The sequence below is a fragment of the Dendrobates tinctorius genome, unplaced genomic scaffold (genome assembly GCF_039654945.1).
Source record: "Dendrobates tinctorius isolate UK_male_01 unplaced genomic scaffold, ASM3965494v1 ptg000155l, whole genome shotgun sequence".
NCBI lineage: Eukaryota > Metazoa > Chordata > Amphibia > Anura > Dendrobatidae > Dendrobates > Dendrobates tinctorius.
In genome coordinates, this window is record NW_027361822.1 from 11,473,477 (window position 1) to 11,489,237 (window position 15,761).

The 15,761-nt window shown below is 46.3% G+C and overlaps 1 protein-coding gene across 1 annotated transcript in view; it reads right to left on the reverse strand.

Annotated features, from left to right (window-relative positions):
- LOC141051124 (uncharacterized) overlaps positions 1-15,761 on the reverse strand; it is a 180,993-nt gene that overhangs the window by 94,680 nt on the left and 70,552 nt on the right. The window contains exons 5-9 of the mRNA XM_073548012.1: positions 11,591-11,734; positions 11,282-11,461; positions 11,075-11,198; positions 10,894-10,991; positions 10,605-10,695 (exon numbers count right to left, since the gene is read on the reverse strand). Coding sequence (XP_073404113.1) covers positions 10,605-10,695; positions 10,894-10,991; positions 11,075-11,198; positions 11,282-11,461; positions 11,591-11,734 — 637 coding nt within the window. The remainder of the gene's footprint in view (positions 1-10,604; positions 10,696-10,893; positions 10,992-11,074; positions 11,199-11,281; positions 11,462-11,590; positions 11,735-15,761) is intronic.

Sequence of the window (15,761 nt, forward strand, 5' to 3'; positions counted from 1 at the left end):
GGTCAGACACTTTCTCTTTACTCAATCCAGCCAATTGATTTAAGGGAATTGGGGGCTGGATAGCTGGGATCTTACAAAGCTTGTTACACATTGCTGCCTGTATCCTTGTGGTATATGCGATACTAAAACTTGTTTTTTGGTGTATTTCTGTAGGTATTAGGAAATTCTACACTAAGCCAGCTAATGATGATACCAAAGGCGTCGTTGCCCCTGCTCTTCTCTGCTCCGATCTCAAAAGGCTACTTGATGAAGATGTAGAAGCCAAGCACATGGCTACCTACAAAAGATGTCCATCACCGTCATCAAAAATTGTTATTCGTAAACTGCAGTATACAGTGGGGACGGGTGCGCCGCGACAGACATGACTGGTAACACGGCATCAGTCATGTGAAGACCAGTACCCCTCAAGCTGTTAGCTTGGGATAGCACCTCTGATGCTGCATATGTGTTAAAAAAATTTATCTGGGGGGGAATGTGAAGGGTTAATACTAAAATCAGAGCTGAAGTTTCGTTTTATCCATTCTCTGAAGGTTTCGTTTCTCCATTTTTGTTGCTGTAAGATACATTTTTTTAATTGGGATGGGCTGTCATGAAACCAGACTGTTCCCATCAGGTGCAAGATAAGGGAACCGGGGGTGTAAAACTCTGAAGAATATGCCATTATACTACTTTCTATTTGGATACGGACATATATATAGTTTCCGGTTTTCTTGCAATATTATTGGCTTATAAAGTGAAATGATGCTATTGGTAGTTGAGAGCTTTGCATAATTAAGCAAAATGTTATAAAAGAAGAGACTAAAATAAAGGGGCTTAGTGATCTGTCTCGATCCTCCCGTACAGAGACCCCCGTCTCCGTGTGGTCATTTGAGTTGCTAGCAACACTCTGTGGAATAATTTGGACATCACTGGCTCAACCGTGAAGGGTTAATTTAGCCCTCCCTCAATAGCTACCCCGACAGTATAACTCCACAGCGTCCTGACCCTGGTTCAATGCCAATAAGGTCTTCTCAGCTTGATCAATAGTATTAGGTTCATCATACAACAACCTCAGGGCCTGAAAAAATGCATCCACATTAGCCAGAATAGGATCTCCAGGTGTTAGAGAAAAAGCCCCATCCAGGGGATCGCCGCGCAGCAGGGAGATGACAATTTTACCTGCTGCACCGAGCTCCCTGGTGAATTAGGCTTCAAGGCAAGAAATAGTCTACAATTATTCTTGAAATTCAAAAATTTAGACAGATCCCCCGAAAATACATCAGGAGTAGGGATCTTTGGTTCTACAGCAGATGATTGAGAGAGAAAGGCAGAAATTCCCCGCACTTCAGCAGCGAGCTGCTCAACACGATCGGATAATTGCTTAGTCTCCATTAAAGAAAAAATCCTCCTACGGCCCCAGAGAAAAAGAGGAAAAAATATATATAAAAAAAATTCTGACACTTTTTTTTTCCAATTCTTTCCTTCTTTTGAGTACCCTACCTAGAGTCTGCGGTTAGGTTGGTGATTCTGTTATGAATGGGTCACCGAGGAGGATGGCAGGAATAGGCTAAGCCACCAGAAGACCAGAGAGGTTGGTAACTAAGCGAATTGCAGACCCCTGATCCTATCCGCACAACTAGCAGTAACCGTTGAGCGTTCCTACGATGCTCTAGACGCTTCGTCACAGCCGGAGAACTAACTAAACCTAAAGACAGAAAAATGAAATCTAAACTGCCCCGGAGCAGATCCCCAAAGGAATAGACAGCCCCCAAACATATTGTCGGTGAGACAAGATGAGACACAAACACAGGCAGAGAACAGATTGAGCAAACGGTGGGGCCCAAGCTGTCTAGACAGGACAGGATAGAGAAGATACTGTCTGCAATCATGCACAAAACCCTGAAAAAGTCAAACACTTCTGATATACAAAAAAAAACCTGAGATCACACGATCTCACCCCCGCTAGATCAGCACTCTGGTATAAACTGGCAGCAAGCAAAAAGATACTAACATAACAGGGGACTGAACAAGCTGCAACATATGAAGCAGGGCCCAGCGCTGCCCCCAGCAGGGAGCAAGCTGAACCCTGGCAGCAAAACAAAAAGCAAAAAAAGACACAACCCGATTAGATGCAAAGGATTAACAAAAGAATCACTTATCTGAACATGCAGATCAGGCAGGGGACAAAAGAGTTCCAAATGCACACTGAGGAAAAATCACCAGCAACCTTCAAGAGCAGCCAGTTCCATTATATGCTCCCAGCCAGCAATCCCCAATTATCATTGTCGGGTGGGGAACCTCCATCCACCTGGCCAGCTCCACTACTCTCAGTAACCACCAGAGGGAGCAGAGGGAGCTTCGGCTCAGAAATCCGAGCAAGTGAGTTCACAACATATGTGTGTGTCACTAACCAATCACGAAGCAGCTTTCATTTCACCAGAGCTATTCAAAAGAAGCTCAGCTGTGATTGGTTGCTATGATCAACAGTTTTCCTTGCAACCAATCACTAAGCATCTCTCATTTCACCAGAGCTGGTTAAAAGTAGCTGAGCAGTGATTGGTTGCTATGAGCAAGTTTTCCCACTTCACAACACCTCAGCAGACACTGACATGGTGGGAGAAATCTAGCATCCCCAGGAACATAAGCTCCCAGCCATCGTCTGTCCCCCAGAAAGGAGCACAGAGCACATGACAGAAATGAATCCCCCCCTCCCGTGTGGTATCATTAAGTGACACACATGAATGTAGGAAAGTGCACATATTAAATGTCATGTGGATTTAATATTTTCTCACAGACACTTTTATGCATTATTGATGTGTTACTGTGCTCTGATGCTGTGAGTTTTTTAAAGTGCTACTTTCCCCATAATTCACCTGAATATACCCATATAACACGTAATGCTTTTCCCATAACAACCCATTAAATATGATACTATACTGCATACAGATGCTGTACATCCATGAGCAACTCAGCCGGACAAATTACAAGTTGACGGTGCATGAAAATGTGTGTGAAGGTTTCTCTACTGTACTAATGTATAAGGTTTGTGCCTGTCCATTGATGAAAAGCATGACTGTGATATTTATGGTGGCAGATAAGTGAGAATATCAGCCTGATCAGTAGAAAACCTGGGATCTTAGTGAACCATGTTTCTGTGCAATTTCACTATTCTACTTTTACTGGCTTTGACGGGATGATGTGGGATATTATGGGTAGTAGTCCTTTAGCTCTGGCTGACGGGATGATGTGGGATATTAGGAGTAGTAGTCCAGTAGCTCTGGCTGACGGGATGATGTGGGATATTAGGGGTAGTAGTCCTTTAGCTCTGGCTGACAGGATGATGTGGGATATTGTCATGATCCAGGTTGGATTTGACAGATTAAATGCACAAAGTAACTTTTTTTTTTTTTTCCTTTGGCTGTGTGCCAAAGGTGGTTTTGCCTCCGGTGGCCATTAGGGTCATTGCACTGTGGTGATTTCAGTTGTAGTTTTCCCCCCGGTGGCCACTAGGGTCATTGCACTCTGGTTACCTAAGTTTGTGCACGTAATTATATAACAGGTGTGATTGCTCTATAAGAGAGTATCAGGTGTGTTAATCACTGTGGGTGATAAGTTTCTCATTTGCAAGCAAGCCTGGGTAAAGAATGGAGCTGGAGGAGAGTCACGGGCAGCCCAGTCAGAGTGCTGGAGTAGCAGCTATGGTGTCTGCAAGGAGGGCTGGCATGGATTGGTGGAGTGTTAGCTTTGGTGTCTGCAAGGAGGGCTGGCATTGCTTGGTGGAGTGGCAGCTATGGTGTAGAGCTGCACTCAGAATGCTGGACTCAAAATGTTGGACTCTTTGGCAGAAGAGCTGGACTTATTTGCTGGACTCTGTTTCTAGACAGCTGCACGCAGGTGGTGGACTCTGTTTGCTCCAAGGCTGCACTATGGTGTTGGACCCGGTCGGAGGAAAAGATGCGCGCAGGTGGTGGGCTCTGTTGCTGGGAGTGTAAGCAACAGAGCAAAGCTAAGTGGTGTTCCCCTGTTTTGTCATTTTTCCTTGTGTGTGTTTAGTGCAGTGGTGGGATTAGTTTCCGCACCGACCATTTCCCTAGTGAGGGTTTAGGTGCAGGGCGAGCTAGGGATATTTAGGTTCCTGATCGGCGCCCGGTGTGGAACCGGCCTAGGGAACGTTAGGAGTGTAGAGACACTGACTCAGGGGAGTGCAGGAGGTCTCCACTTCCCCGTTCCCTATCGCAGGGCCACCATTGTTATTGTTACCCAGGTTTTCCCTATTCCCCTTGTCTTATTGTATTAGTTACCGGCCTGCGGGCCGCGTCACGTAGGACAATTAGTCTACTTTCACACTAGCGCCGTGTGACGTACGTCGCAATGCGTCATTTTGGAGAAAAAACGCATCCTGCAAAGTTGCCCGCAGGATGCGTTTTTTCTCCATAGACTTGCATTAGCGACGCATTGCGACGTATGGCCACACGTCGCATCCATCGTGCGACGGATGCGTCGTGTTTTGGCGGCCGCGACGCACATAAAAACGTTACATGTAATGTTTTTTTGTGCGTCGTGTCCACCATTTTCGACCGCGCATGCGCCGCCGAAACTCCGCCCCCTCCTCCCTGGACATTACAATGGGGCAGCAGATGCGTTGAAAAACTGCATCCGCTGCCCCCGTTGTGCAAATCTTTCACAACGTGCGTCGGTACGTTGGCCCGACACATTGCGACGTACGTCACACGACGCTTGTGTGAAAGTAGCCTTACACGTGCCGCGTCCTGTTGTATAAGTTACCGGCCTGCTGGCCGTGTCACTCAGGACGGGGCACGTGACATTATCACCAACCCTACTTTTTTTTTCTGGTTGCCTCAGGCCATGTTCAGACCTGTGAGTATTTGCTGCTGGGCCTCACTGAGGTGAGTGAGGAGCTGCATGGTGTGAAGCAGTTCAGCAGCAATTATCAGGGTCTGGGGCCTCCCGTTTGGCTCAACCAGGAAATCAAATAGCGGCTGGCAATGAAGCCCCTAGAGTAGCTGCTGGGAAGCGGGACTTTCTCTTACAGGCGGACGTACCTATACAGGTGGGTGGAGTTGGTCCCCATGGTGCTGTCTGGGGTTCCCCGAGGTGAAGGGGTACGTCCCGGTAGTGAGCAGACTGGTGTGATAGTCCGCGGGGTCTACGCCAAATCTTCCATATCACCGAAGTGCCGCCCCTCCTGGTCGTTCGGAGGAAGGCGACAAGGGAGTGTATTTTTCCATCATTTCCCAGGCCCCTCCCTCACCGGTGTGAGCCGCAGGTGTGCTGCAGGGGAGTAGGGGCAAATCTCAACCCTCGCCATTGACCAACCCTGGGAGGAGTCGACCTCGCGGTGAAAAGGGTTGGAGGGTGGTGTTCCCTTGGTGAATAACGGGGTGTGAGTGTGGTGACACAGGGGGACGCCTCTGTTGTCGATCCCAGAATGAGTTCACCGAAATATAACAAACGAATGTGTGGCAATAAACGTTCAGGTCCGGACCTGTGTGTTAACGAGCATGTATGGGTGGCCACCAAAAAAACATCTTGGAAGTGTGTTGCGGAGTCTTACCAGCTCATACCGAACATACACATACATAACTCGTTCCCCAGGTCGACGCTTTGGAGATGAGTGGTGCCTCCAGAACATACTTTGCCATTACCAGAGGTGCGTTTGTCATAAACGTGAGGTGCAGGCAGTTGCAGGGGTGAACTCTGGATCTAGGCGTCTCCGCTGTAGGTGGTGCCCTGATGAGGAGTAGTCTTGAGGGTCTAGAGGCCCCTCATTACGGGGAGGGTACGGTCATGATCCAGGTTGGATCTGACAGATTTAGGCTGTGTGCCCACGTAGCGATTTTTAAGCGTTTTTGCCGCGATTTTCGGCGCGAAAACGCTGCGAAAACGTTTAAAAATCGTGTACAGAACGCCCTCCATGCATTCCTATGGCATTCCGCACATGCTGTGCTAATGCTGCGCTTTTTTCCGCGGCGGAATCGCATCGCGGAAAAAATCGCAGCATGCTCATTCTTTTGTGCGGAATCGCAAAGAATTGCCACGATTCCGCACCCATAGGAATGCATGAGAATCGCTGACTTCCCGCATGTGGCTATGCCCACCATGCGGGAAGTTAAGCGTCTCATGTGCGGTTGGTACCCACGGTGTGGAGGAGAGCAGACTGTCCTCCAGGCCCTGGGTACCATACCCCTGTAAAAAAAAGAATAAAAAATAAAAAATCGGGGTATATTTACCTTCCGGTGTCCCGCACTGCATTCCCGGCCTAAGCGTTCCCAGTAATGCCTTGCGGCACGGTCCAGTCATGACGTGGTCTCGCGAGATCGCTATAGCAACGCGAGACTACGTCATCACAGGTCTCGCAAGGCATTACTGGGAACGCTGTGGCCCGGGATGGCATCGCGGGACGCCGGAAGGTAAATATACCCCGATTTTTTTATTTTTTTTAGCATTTTAACATCCTATCTTTTACTATTGATGCCGCATAGGCAGCCTCAATAGTAAAAAGCTGGTCACACTTGTCAAACACTATGTTTGACGAGTGTGACCAACCTGTCAATCACTTTCCAAGCGATGCTTCAAATCGCTTGGAAAGTGCTTGAATATCGCACGCGAAAATCGCGATCATAATCGCGGTAAAATCGCGGTGAAATCGCGCGGAAAAAACCGCGCGATTTCTGGGAAGGAGTCCGGTTTTTAGTGAGCGTTTTAAAATGCTACGTGGACACATAGCTTAAATGCACAAAGTAACCTTTTTTTTCTCCTTTGGCTGTGTGCCAAAGGTGGTTTTGCCCCCGGTGGCCATTAGGGTCATTGCACTGTGGTAATGTCAGTTGTAGTTTTCCCCCCGGTGGCCATTAGGGTCATTGCACTCTGGTTACCTTAGTTTGTGCACGTAATTATGTAACAGGTGTGATTGCTCTATAAGAGAGTATCAGGTGTGTTAATCACTGTGGGTGATAAGTTTCTCATTTGCAAGCAAGCCTGGGTAAAGAATGGAACTGAAGGAGAGTCACGGGCAGCCCAGTCAGAGTGCTGGAGTAGCAGCTATGGTGTCTGCAAGGAGGGCTGGCATGGATTGGTGGAGTGTCAGCTTTGGTGTCTGCAAGGAGGGCTGGCATTGCTTGGTGGAGTGGCAGCTATGGTGTAGAGCTGCACTCAGAATGCTGGACTCGGTTGCGGAAAGCTGGACTCAAAATGTTGGACTCCTTGGCAGAAAAGATGGACTCATTTGCTGGACTCTGTTTCTGGACAGCTGCACGCAGGTAGTGGACTCTGTTTGCTCCAAGGCTGCACTATGGTGTCGGACCCGGTCGGAGGAAAAGATGCACGCAGGTGGTGGGCTCTGTTGCTGGGAGCATAAGCAACAGAACAAAGCTAAGTGGTGTTCCCCTGTTTTGTCATTTTTCCTTATGTGTGTTTAGTGCAGTGGTGGGATTAGTTTCCGCACCAACCATTTCCCTGGTGAGGGTTTAGATGCAGGGCGAGCTAGGGATATTTAGGCTCCTGATCGGCGCCCAGTGCGGAACCGGCCTAGGGAACGTTAGGAGTGTAGAGACACTGACTCAGGGGAGTGCAGGAGGTCTCCACTTCCCCATTCCCTATCGCAGGGCCGTTATTGTTACCCAGGTTTTCCCTATTCCCTTTGTCTTATTGTATTAGTTACCGGCTTGCGGGCCGCGTCATATAGGACAATTACACGTGTCGCGTCCTGTTGTATCAGTTACCGGCCTGCTGGCCGTGTCACTCAGGACGGGGCACGAGACAAATATTAAGGATAGCAGTCCGGTAGCTCTGGCTGACAGGATGATTATGGAATATCTCAATGTTAATAAATGTTTAACTCCATATCAACATTTATTTATGAAGGATCGCTCCTGTCAAACTAACCTGATCAGCTTCTATGAGGATGTAAGCTCTCAAATGGACCAAGGAGAATCATTGGATGTCATTTATCTCGACTTCTCTAAAGCATTTGACACTGTCCCACATAAAAGATTGGTAAGTAAGATGAGAAAGCTTGGGCTAGGGGAAAATGTGTGTAGATGGGTAGGTAGCTGGCTTAGTGATAGAAAACAAAGAGTGGTTATTAATGGGGCATACTCAGATTGGGCCAGGGTTACTAGTGGGGTACCACAGGGTTCTGTATTGGGCCCCCTACTATTTAATATATTTATTAATGATCTAGTGGATGGCTTACACAGTAAAATATCAGTATTAACAGATGATACAAAACTATGTAAGGTAGTTAACACAAAGGAGGACAGTTTGCAACTACAGACAGATTTGAGTAAATTGGAGAATTGGGCTGAAAAATGGCAAATGAGGTTTAACACAGATAAGTGTAAGGTTATGCACATGGGAAGGAGAAACAGATGCAACAATTACTTACTAGATGGGGAACTGCTGGGGAAATCAGACATGGAAAAAGACTTAAGCATCTTAGTCAATAAGAAGCTAAATTGGAGTGCCCAGTGTCAGGCAGCTGCAACCAAAGCAAATAGGGTCATGGAATGCATTAGAGGTCTGGGGACACAAGATGAAAACCTAATTCTCCCTCTGTACAAATCACTCGTCAGACCACACTTGGAGTATTGTGTGCAGTTTTTGGACGCCGGTGCTCAAGAAAGACATTACTGAACTTGAGAGGGTTCAAAGGCGGGCTACTAAAATGATAAATGGAGTTGGTTCACTACAATACCCAGAAAGGTTATCAAAATTAGGTCTATTTACTCTAGAAAAGAAAAGACTTAGGGGAGACTTAATATAAAAGTACAAGTATATCAGAGGGCAATACCGAGATCTCTCCAATGAACTGTTTGTACCAAGGACTGTGACAAGAACAAGGGGGCATTCTCTTTGTCTGGAGGAAAGACAATTTCTGCACCAGCATAGAAGAGGGTTCTTCACGGTAAGAACAGTGAGGCTCTGGAATTCTCTTCCTGAGGAAGTGGTGATGGCCATCTCACTGAATGAATGTAAGAAAGGAATGGATGCTTTTCTTGTGAGTAACAGTATAGAAGGTTACGAAGAACAGAATATTATAGGTAGATGGGCTGACCCAGCTTAGGGGAAGGAATTTTTTTCCCTATGGAGAAAATTGGCTTCTACTCTGTGGGTTTTTTGCCTTCCCCAGGATCAACAATGCAGAACAGCTGCACTAAAAATAGGCTGAACTAGATGGACATAAAGTCTTCCTTCAGCCTTCAAAACTATATTACTATGTGGGGAATTATAGTGAATGTGGCTATGCGGAGAGGGCGGGGCTATACACTCAGCTTTATATATATATATATATATATATATATATATATAGATATAATCATTATGATTTGTTATAACTAACCGTAGTTAGTTACTATGCCCGGGCAACGCCGGGCTCTTCAGCTAGTCATTCATATTCTCTAAAAAAAAAGCCAAGAAAGCAAAAATTCTGCTGGGGTATGTAAACTTTGGAGTACAACTGTATATGCAATTTTCACTCTCCAGCTTTCATGCTGTGACAGTCTTCAGAAAGGAAGAGGTGCCTGAAACTGTCCCTGGAACCCTAACTCTCCCTGTCCCAGGGGTATTCTTGAAGGTAGAAAGGTTCTGGTCTCCGACCTTACTATGCTACTTTTAATCCCTAATCTGTCCCCTCCCCGACTCCATGAGGCATGGGACAGAAATGTAATTTAAACAATCCAGAAAGACAAAAAAGGATAACAGAAAACCTCTATCATACAAAAGCACTCGCCAACAATAGGGAGGATAGGAACAGGGAGATATAAACTAAATGGGAATAGGGACCAGGAGATAAACACATACGTACTACGGCAAACTACAGATCATTACTACAACAACTTCACTCCAAATATTAAGATTTAGCACTCAGCACAGGAAGACGAATCTTTCTCCGACAGGGACTTACGCCCAGAGCCAGTATATATAAAGGGAGTCAATGAGAAGCAGTTGCAGCCGAGAACAACTAGGCTGTATGGTCTCAGCCAATATGGAAAGAGTCCTTAACCCCCTCAGAACTGAAGGAAAGGAAATCTATATATAATAGGACATGAATCGCACCATCTCTAAAGAAGACCTACGATTCATTACCCAATGTGACAGTCTAACTCCAGGTCTTCCAGGGGAATGTGACACCAGCAACCGCTGTGTGACACTTTCCAGAGATTACTTGTTGAGTCAAAATAGTAACTACTCCTAAAGATGAATTCCATGAGGGTAATACAGTCGCTGTGTGCAGGTTTCTACTGTCATGTTTCTCCACCGTTCTGGGACTTTAGATGATCTGCAAATGGTGTCCGCAAACTATTCCAGCAAAATATGAATTGCCACAGCCAAATTGTGCGCGTTACCTTATGAGCTCTGCCATTTGTCCTACTGCGGGGTAACTTATTTTCTGTCCTTGCAGATTGAAGAATGGATGGCTCCAGCACAATTTCTTACATACCGTACATGCTCAGATGAACAGGGACAGTTTTGGGTGTAGGAGCATGCAGTGGTATAGTGGCAGAATGGTGACCTTTAATTCTGATATGGTCAGACTACATAATCGACAAATCAGTGATTGAGCAGAATCTGTGACTTCTCTGCACTTAGTAGTTACTACTCACCAGTGCTGTTATCTGAGGGAATCTCTTCTTTACACTGATCATCACCTCTCACAAATATCTGTGTAGTATTGATGGGTGTCAGATCTTTACCCTGAAACAAATATTGCAAAAGTCACAGACAGATGGAGAAGTCACATCTATGATCAGCTCTAATCCTGCCATCTCCACCGTTCTCATTACACAAGTATAAAATATATAATACTGGTGGAGAAAACAAAACTGAACACAAGATCTACACAGCCGTCTACACATCATAGGGGAGATCTCATGACACCTTCTCTCCATCTACCTGATGATCCTGAGGAACACTAGGATCTTCTTGTTTACAGTCCTGTGGAAGAAGAGGACGGGGACATCTCTCTGGTGTTGTCCTCTTACTGGATACAACTGGAGGAAACACATACAGGGACTGAAATCATTCTTTACATACAGATAATTATAGGCCGTGTGTATTTAGTCCTGTCTATTACCTGGTGATGTGAGGGGCTGGGGAACCTCCATCATGACGTCCTTGTACAGATCTTTGTGTCCTTCTAAATACTCCCACTCCTCCATGGAGAAATAGACGGTGACATCCTGACACCTTATAGGAACCTGACAAATACAATGATACCGTCATCCCCCCAATCCCTTCATAGCGTTACTGTATAATGTCCCAGCATTCCCAGCAGTGTCACCTCTCCAGTCAGCAGCTCAATCATCTTGTAGGTGAGTTCTACGATCTTCTGGTCATTGATGTCCTCATGTATCAGGAGGTGAGGTGGAGGCCCTGTGAATGAGCTCAGGGGTCTTCCCCATTCCTCAGACACAGGGGCCTGACAGTGCTCACTAGAGGTCTTCTTCACTACTGTGTAATCCTGGTTATGGAGAGACACATTAATAAATCTCACTACAGACATTTCCAGAGTCCTCACCTCTCCAGTTCTGTCCATCTGTTATTCCCATAGATAAGAATGATGTAATGTGACGTCATCAGAATCTCTCACCTCTCCAGTAAGCCGGAAGAGAATCTCTAGGGCGAGGTGTAGTATTTTCACCATCTTCTTGTCCATATCCTTCATTGACGGATCAATCATGAAAAATCTCTTATATAGAAGATCTCCACTGAGAGGATCTGACATTGTAAGGACCTAAATGGGAAGAAGATGACGATATAACATCATAAAGTTCTAATGTAATAACACAAATACAGGAGATAATAAGGGGAACATAAAAGGTGATAGATGTTCTATTCTCAGATCATATAAACTGGAATGTCAAACATCACCCACTTGCTGCACTCGTGACATGGATGTGACTGTAAAGGAGGACTCCGCTTCTCACAACCAATTGTCCATTCAACTACCACAATAGGCTAAAAATGAGCTAAGAGCACCCCACAATCATCCTACACACCCACACCACACTTCTCGAAGCCACCATTCACAATTTTGAGAGGCCCCCAAGACGCCTGCCCTGGGTGGCACACTAGATCACATGCACAGCTAACTTTTCAAAGCACCAAATAGGTACTTCTTGCACTTTGGCATACTCTCAGTAAAAGAACCAAGCTATACCTTTCCTCTTTGATATTGGTATGTTTAGAACAGCAAAGAATAAACTGATTAAACCATATATGTAATCTATAAAAAATAAATTACAGTGCTTAAAGGGAATATGTCACCTATTTTTTCGTATATAAGAAGCGGCCACCGCCATCAGGGGCTAATGTACAGCATTCTGTAATGCTGTAGATAAGCCCCCGATGTAACCTGAAAGAGAAGAAAAACGAGTTATATTATACTCCCCCAGGGGCGGTCCAGGTCCGGTCTGATGGGTGTCGCGGTCGATTCCGGCGCCTCCCATCTTCTAGCGATGATGTCCTCTTCTTTGCTTCCCGTTGTGGCCCTGGCACAGGCGCACTGTTCTGCCCTATCGAGGGCAGAGCAGAGTAATGCAGTGCGCAGGTGTCGGGAAAGGTCAGAGAGGTCTGCGACGGGAAGCAAAGAACAGGACGTCATCAAATATCTCAAGGGCTGTCACATTGTAGAAGGATCATCTTTATTCTCATTTGCACAAGGAAAGACTAGAAGCAATGGGATGAAACTGAATGGGAGGAGACACAGATTAGATATTAGAAAAAACTTTTTGACAGTTAGAGTGATCAATGAGTGGAACAGGCTGCCACGAGAAGTGATGAGTTCTCCTTCAATGGAAGTCTTCAAACAGAGGCTGGACAGACATCTGTCTGGGATGATTTAGAGAATCCTGCTTTGAGCAGGGGGTTGGACCAGATGGCCCAGGAGGTCCCTTCCAACTCTACCATTCTATAATTCTATGAACCCACCAAAAAATACAAAGAGGAACTAACACATATCATCAATTCATTTGATTCTACTTCATCACCACTAGATGATGGGAGGCGCTGAACCGGACCGCGACACCCATCGGACCCGGACCGCCCCTGGGTGAGTATAATATAACTCGTTTTTCTTCTCTTTCAGGTTACATCGGGGGGCTTATCTACAGCATTACAGAATGCTGTAGATAAGCCCTGATGGCGGTGGCCGCATCTTATATGTGAAAAAATAGGTGACAGATTCCCTTTAAAAAAGGACAAATAAATGAAATTATAAGATTTACACACAAGGAAAAAAAAACAGTTAAAAAATAAACAGGTGAGGGCGTGGCCTGGGCACTTAACAGGGAAGAAGCACTTCACTTGGGCTCCTGCTTTTAGAACACGAAAATTCCTCTTTAAACTTTACAATTTGCTGCAAAACATCCTGACTTGGTTCCCCTGCTACCCTGGAAGATACCTGTAGGATTCAGCACCCCTAGGTGGCCGGCGAGGGGCAAGCCAGGTTCCCTGGCTATCACCCCGGGTTCTGGACACAGACCTGGGCTGGGAGCATAACTCCAGGAGGGCTTCAAGCAGAACACTGAGATCGGAACTATACCCGTGGGACAGCTCCTAGCACGCACAGAGAAACAGTGGAGGTAAGGCCTTCTTATAGCACCTCCACATAGTCAGGGTGCAGCCCTGGGTCTTACCTTCAGTGCTGTCCCAGTTCAGACACGGGAGAGATAGTGTCCCTGAGGAGAAGGAGGCATCTCCAAGTGACAAAGTGGTTGTGCTCCAGAGGTGCAACGGCGGCGATTGCGCCCCCCTCGGGACCCCGGGGCTCCATGTGGGCGACGCCATTTTGCAAGCTCTGATAGCTGAAGAAGAAGGGAGCGGGAAACTGGGCTGCAGTTGCCTTAAAAAAAAAAAAAAAGCAGGAAAAGCTCTCTTTTTGCCTTATACTCTACTGCCATCTAGTGGTCATCGAAATAATAGCCTGTTGTAAAGAAATTAGTACGAGAAAGAGCCATGAAGGAGATATACACCCCTGTATAATGTCTGCGTAGAGGGGAGATTTGCCTTTCCGCCCAGATGGAGGACATAAGTGGACAGCTATAATTTTAACGGTTTTACATCAATAAATAATATTGAAAGGAGATATAATACATTACACGGACTAGGGGACGACCTGGCGGGGCTGAGGAGGAGACGAGGTTCAAGCTGGTCATACAGATTAAGAAGGGGGCAGCCGTTTATGACCCCTTTGGACAAGTTTCTTACTAAGAGAGACTGTGTTGCGAGTGACCCCATGCCACCAAAGTCACAACGACAATCAATCCATAAAGGCACTCAAGCGAAAAATAAAACTACGTGGTCGGGCCCAGTGGGTATGGACCTGGACTCTACGCCCTCACTGTCTGCTCTGGTGTCACAGCAGGAGGACGGGGGGGGGGTCGCGTGACTCCCCATCAGAGACTGAGTCGGGAGAGATGGAACACCATTTTGACCACAGAGGATTGAAGAAGTATCTGGATCTCCTCCCTACCAAAGAGGACTTCAAATCCCTGATCTCAGAAGTAAAAGAAACCTGTAAGTCAGAGATTAACTCAATCCGCCAAGATGTTGGGCTACTAGCAGACAGAGTGGACTCAATGGAAAGGGATCACGATACTACTAGACAGTACATCATCAAACTACAAAAGAACGTGACTTCTTATGCTCAGGCTCTGAGTGAAACTAACAAACATCTGGAAGACCTGGACAACAGAGGACGCCGTAATAATATCCGAGTGAGAGGCGTCCCTGAGGCCACGGGTAATGAGGATGTCCATGCCATACTTGAAACCATATTTAACACTGTACTGGAGTGCCCCACAACTCAAAGGATAAAATTGGACAGAGCACATAGAGCATTACGCCCCAGGGGGCCGCAAAATCAGTCTCGTGACATTATTTGCTGTGTCCATGACTTCCAATTAAAAGAGTCTATTATGGCTAAAGCCCGTGCTTCGGAGAGAATTGAATATCAAGGGACTCGGATCCAATTATTTCCTGATTTATCTTGGATCACCCTACAGAAAAGGAGACATCTGCAGCCACTACTTGCATCCTTAAAAGATAAGGGCATCCGATATCGCTAGGGGTTACCGTTTGCCCTCATAGCCTCAAAAGATGGTCGTACGGTAGTGCTTCGATCTATTCGGGACCTCCCAGCCTTCTGCACTGACCTGGGGGTTCCTCCGCCCTCCCTGGTGGACTGGGAATTGGAGATGCCGTCCAGTCCACTCCGTCCGGTTTGGCAACAGGTGGACTCTAGGGGGGGATCTCCCTCATCACGACCTAAGGCACGACCGGCTCCGACCTGAGATAACAATTTTTCATATTTTTTCTTCCTTCTGGGAACTGGAGCCCTGTGTTTGAATCTCTGGTTTCAAGCTGGAGTCCCCCCTTGGGGGGCAGTTGGTGGGGGATCTTGTGCCCTCCCCAGTTTATTATAGGGACTTTGGTTGGTTCTTTCTTTCATAAGTAGCTGTTCACTTTTTTCTTTTTCTTTTATGATAATATATCTGGTTAAGACTCCTCACACTATTTGCATTGGCTTGCTACTAGGGCGGTGAGAATTGAACACTCCCCTCTCTTAAATGTTTAGAATCTAGCTTTTGACACTGACTGTGATAGCAGTGTGCCCATAGCTACAGACCCCCTTTTAAGGGTTAGAGTTACCTTGGTTCCTCCTACGGAAGAGTTGGTAAAGGAGGTCAGGGTTTAGATATTGGTAAAGTTTTACGTTATGCCAATCTTTTTTTCTCTGACCCTGGCCGGAGAGGACGGTA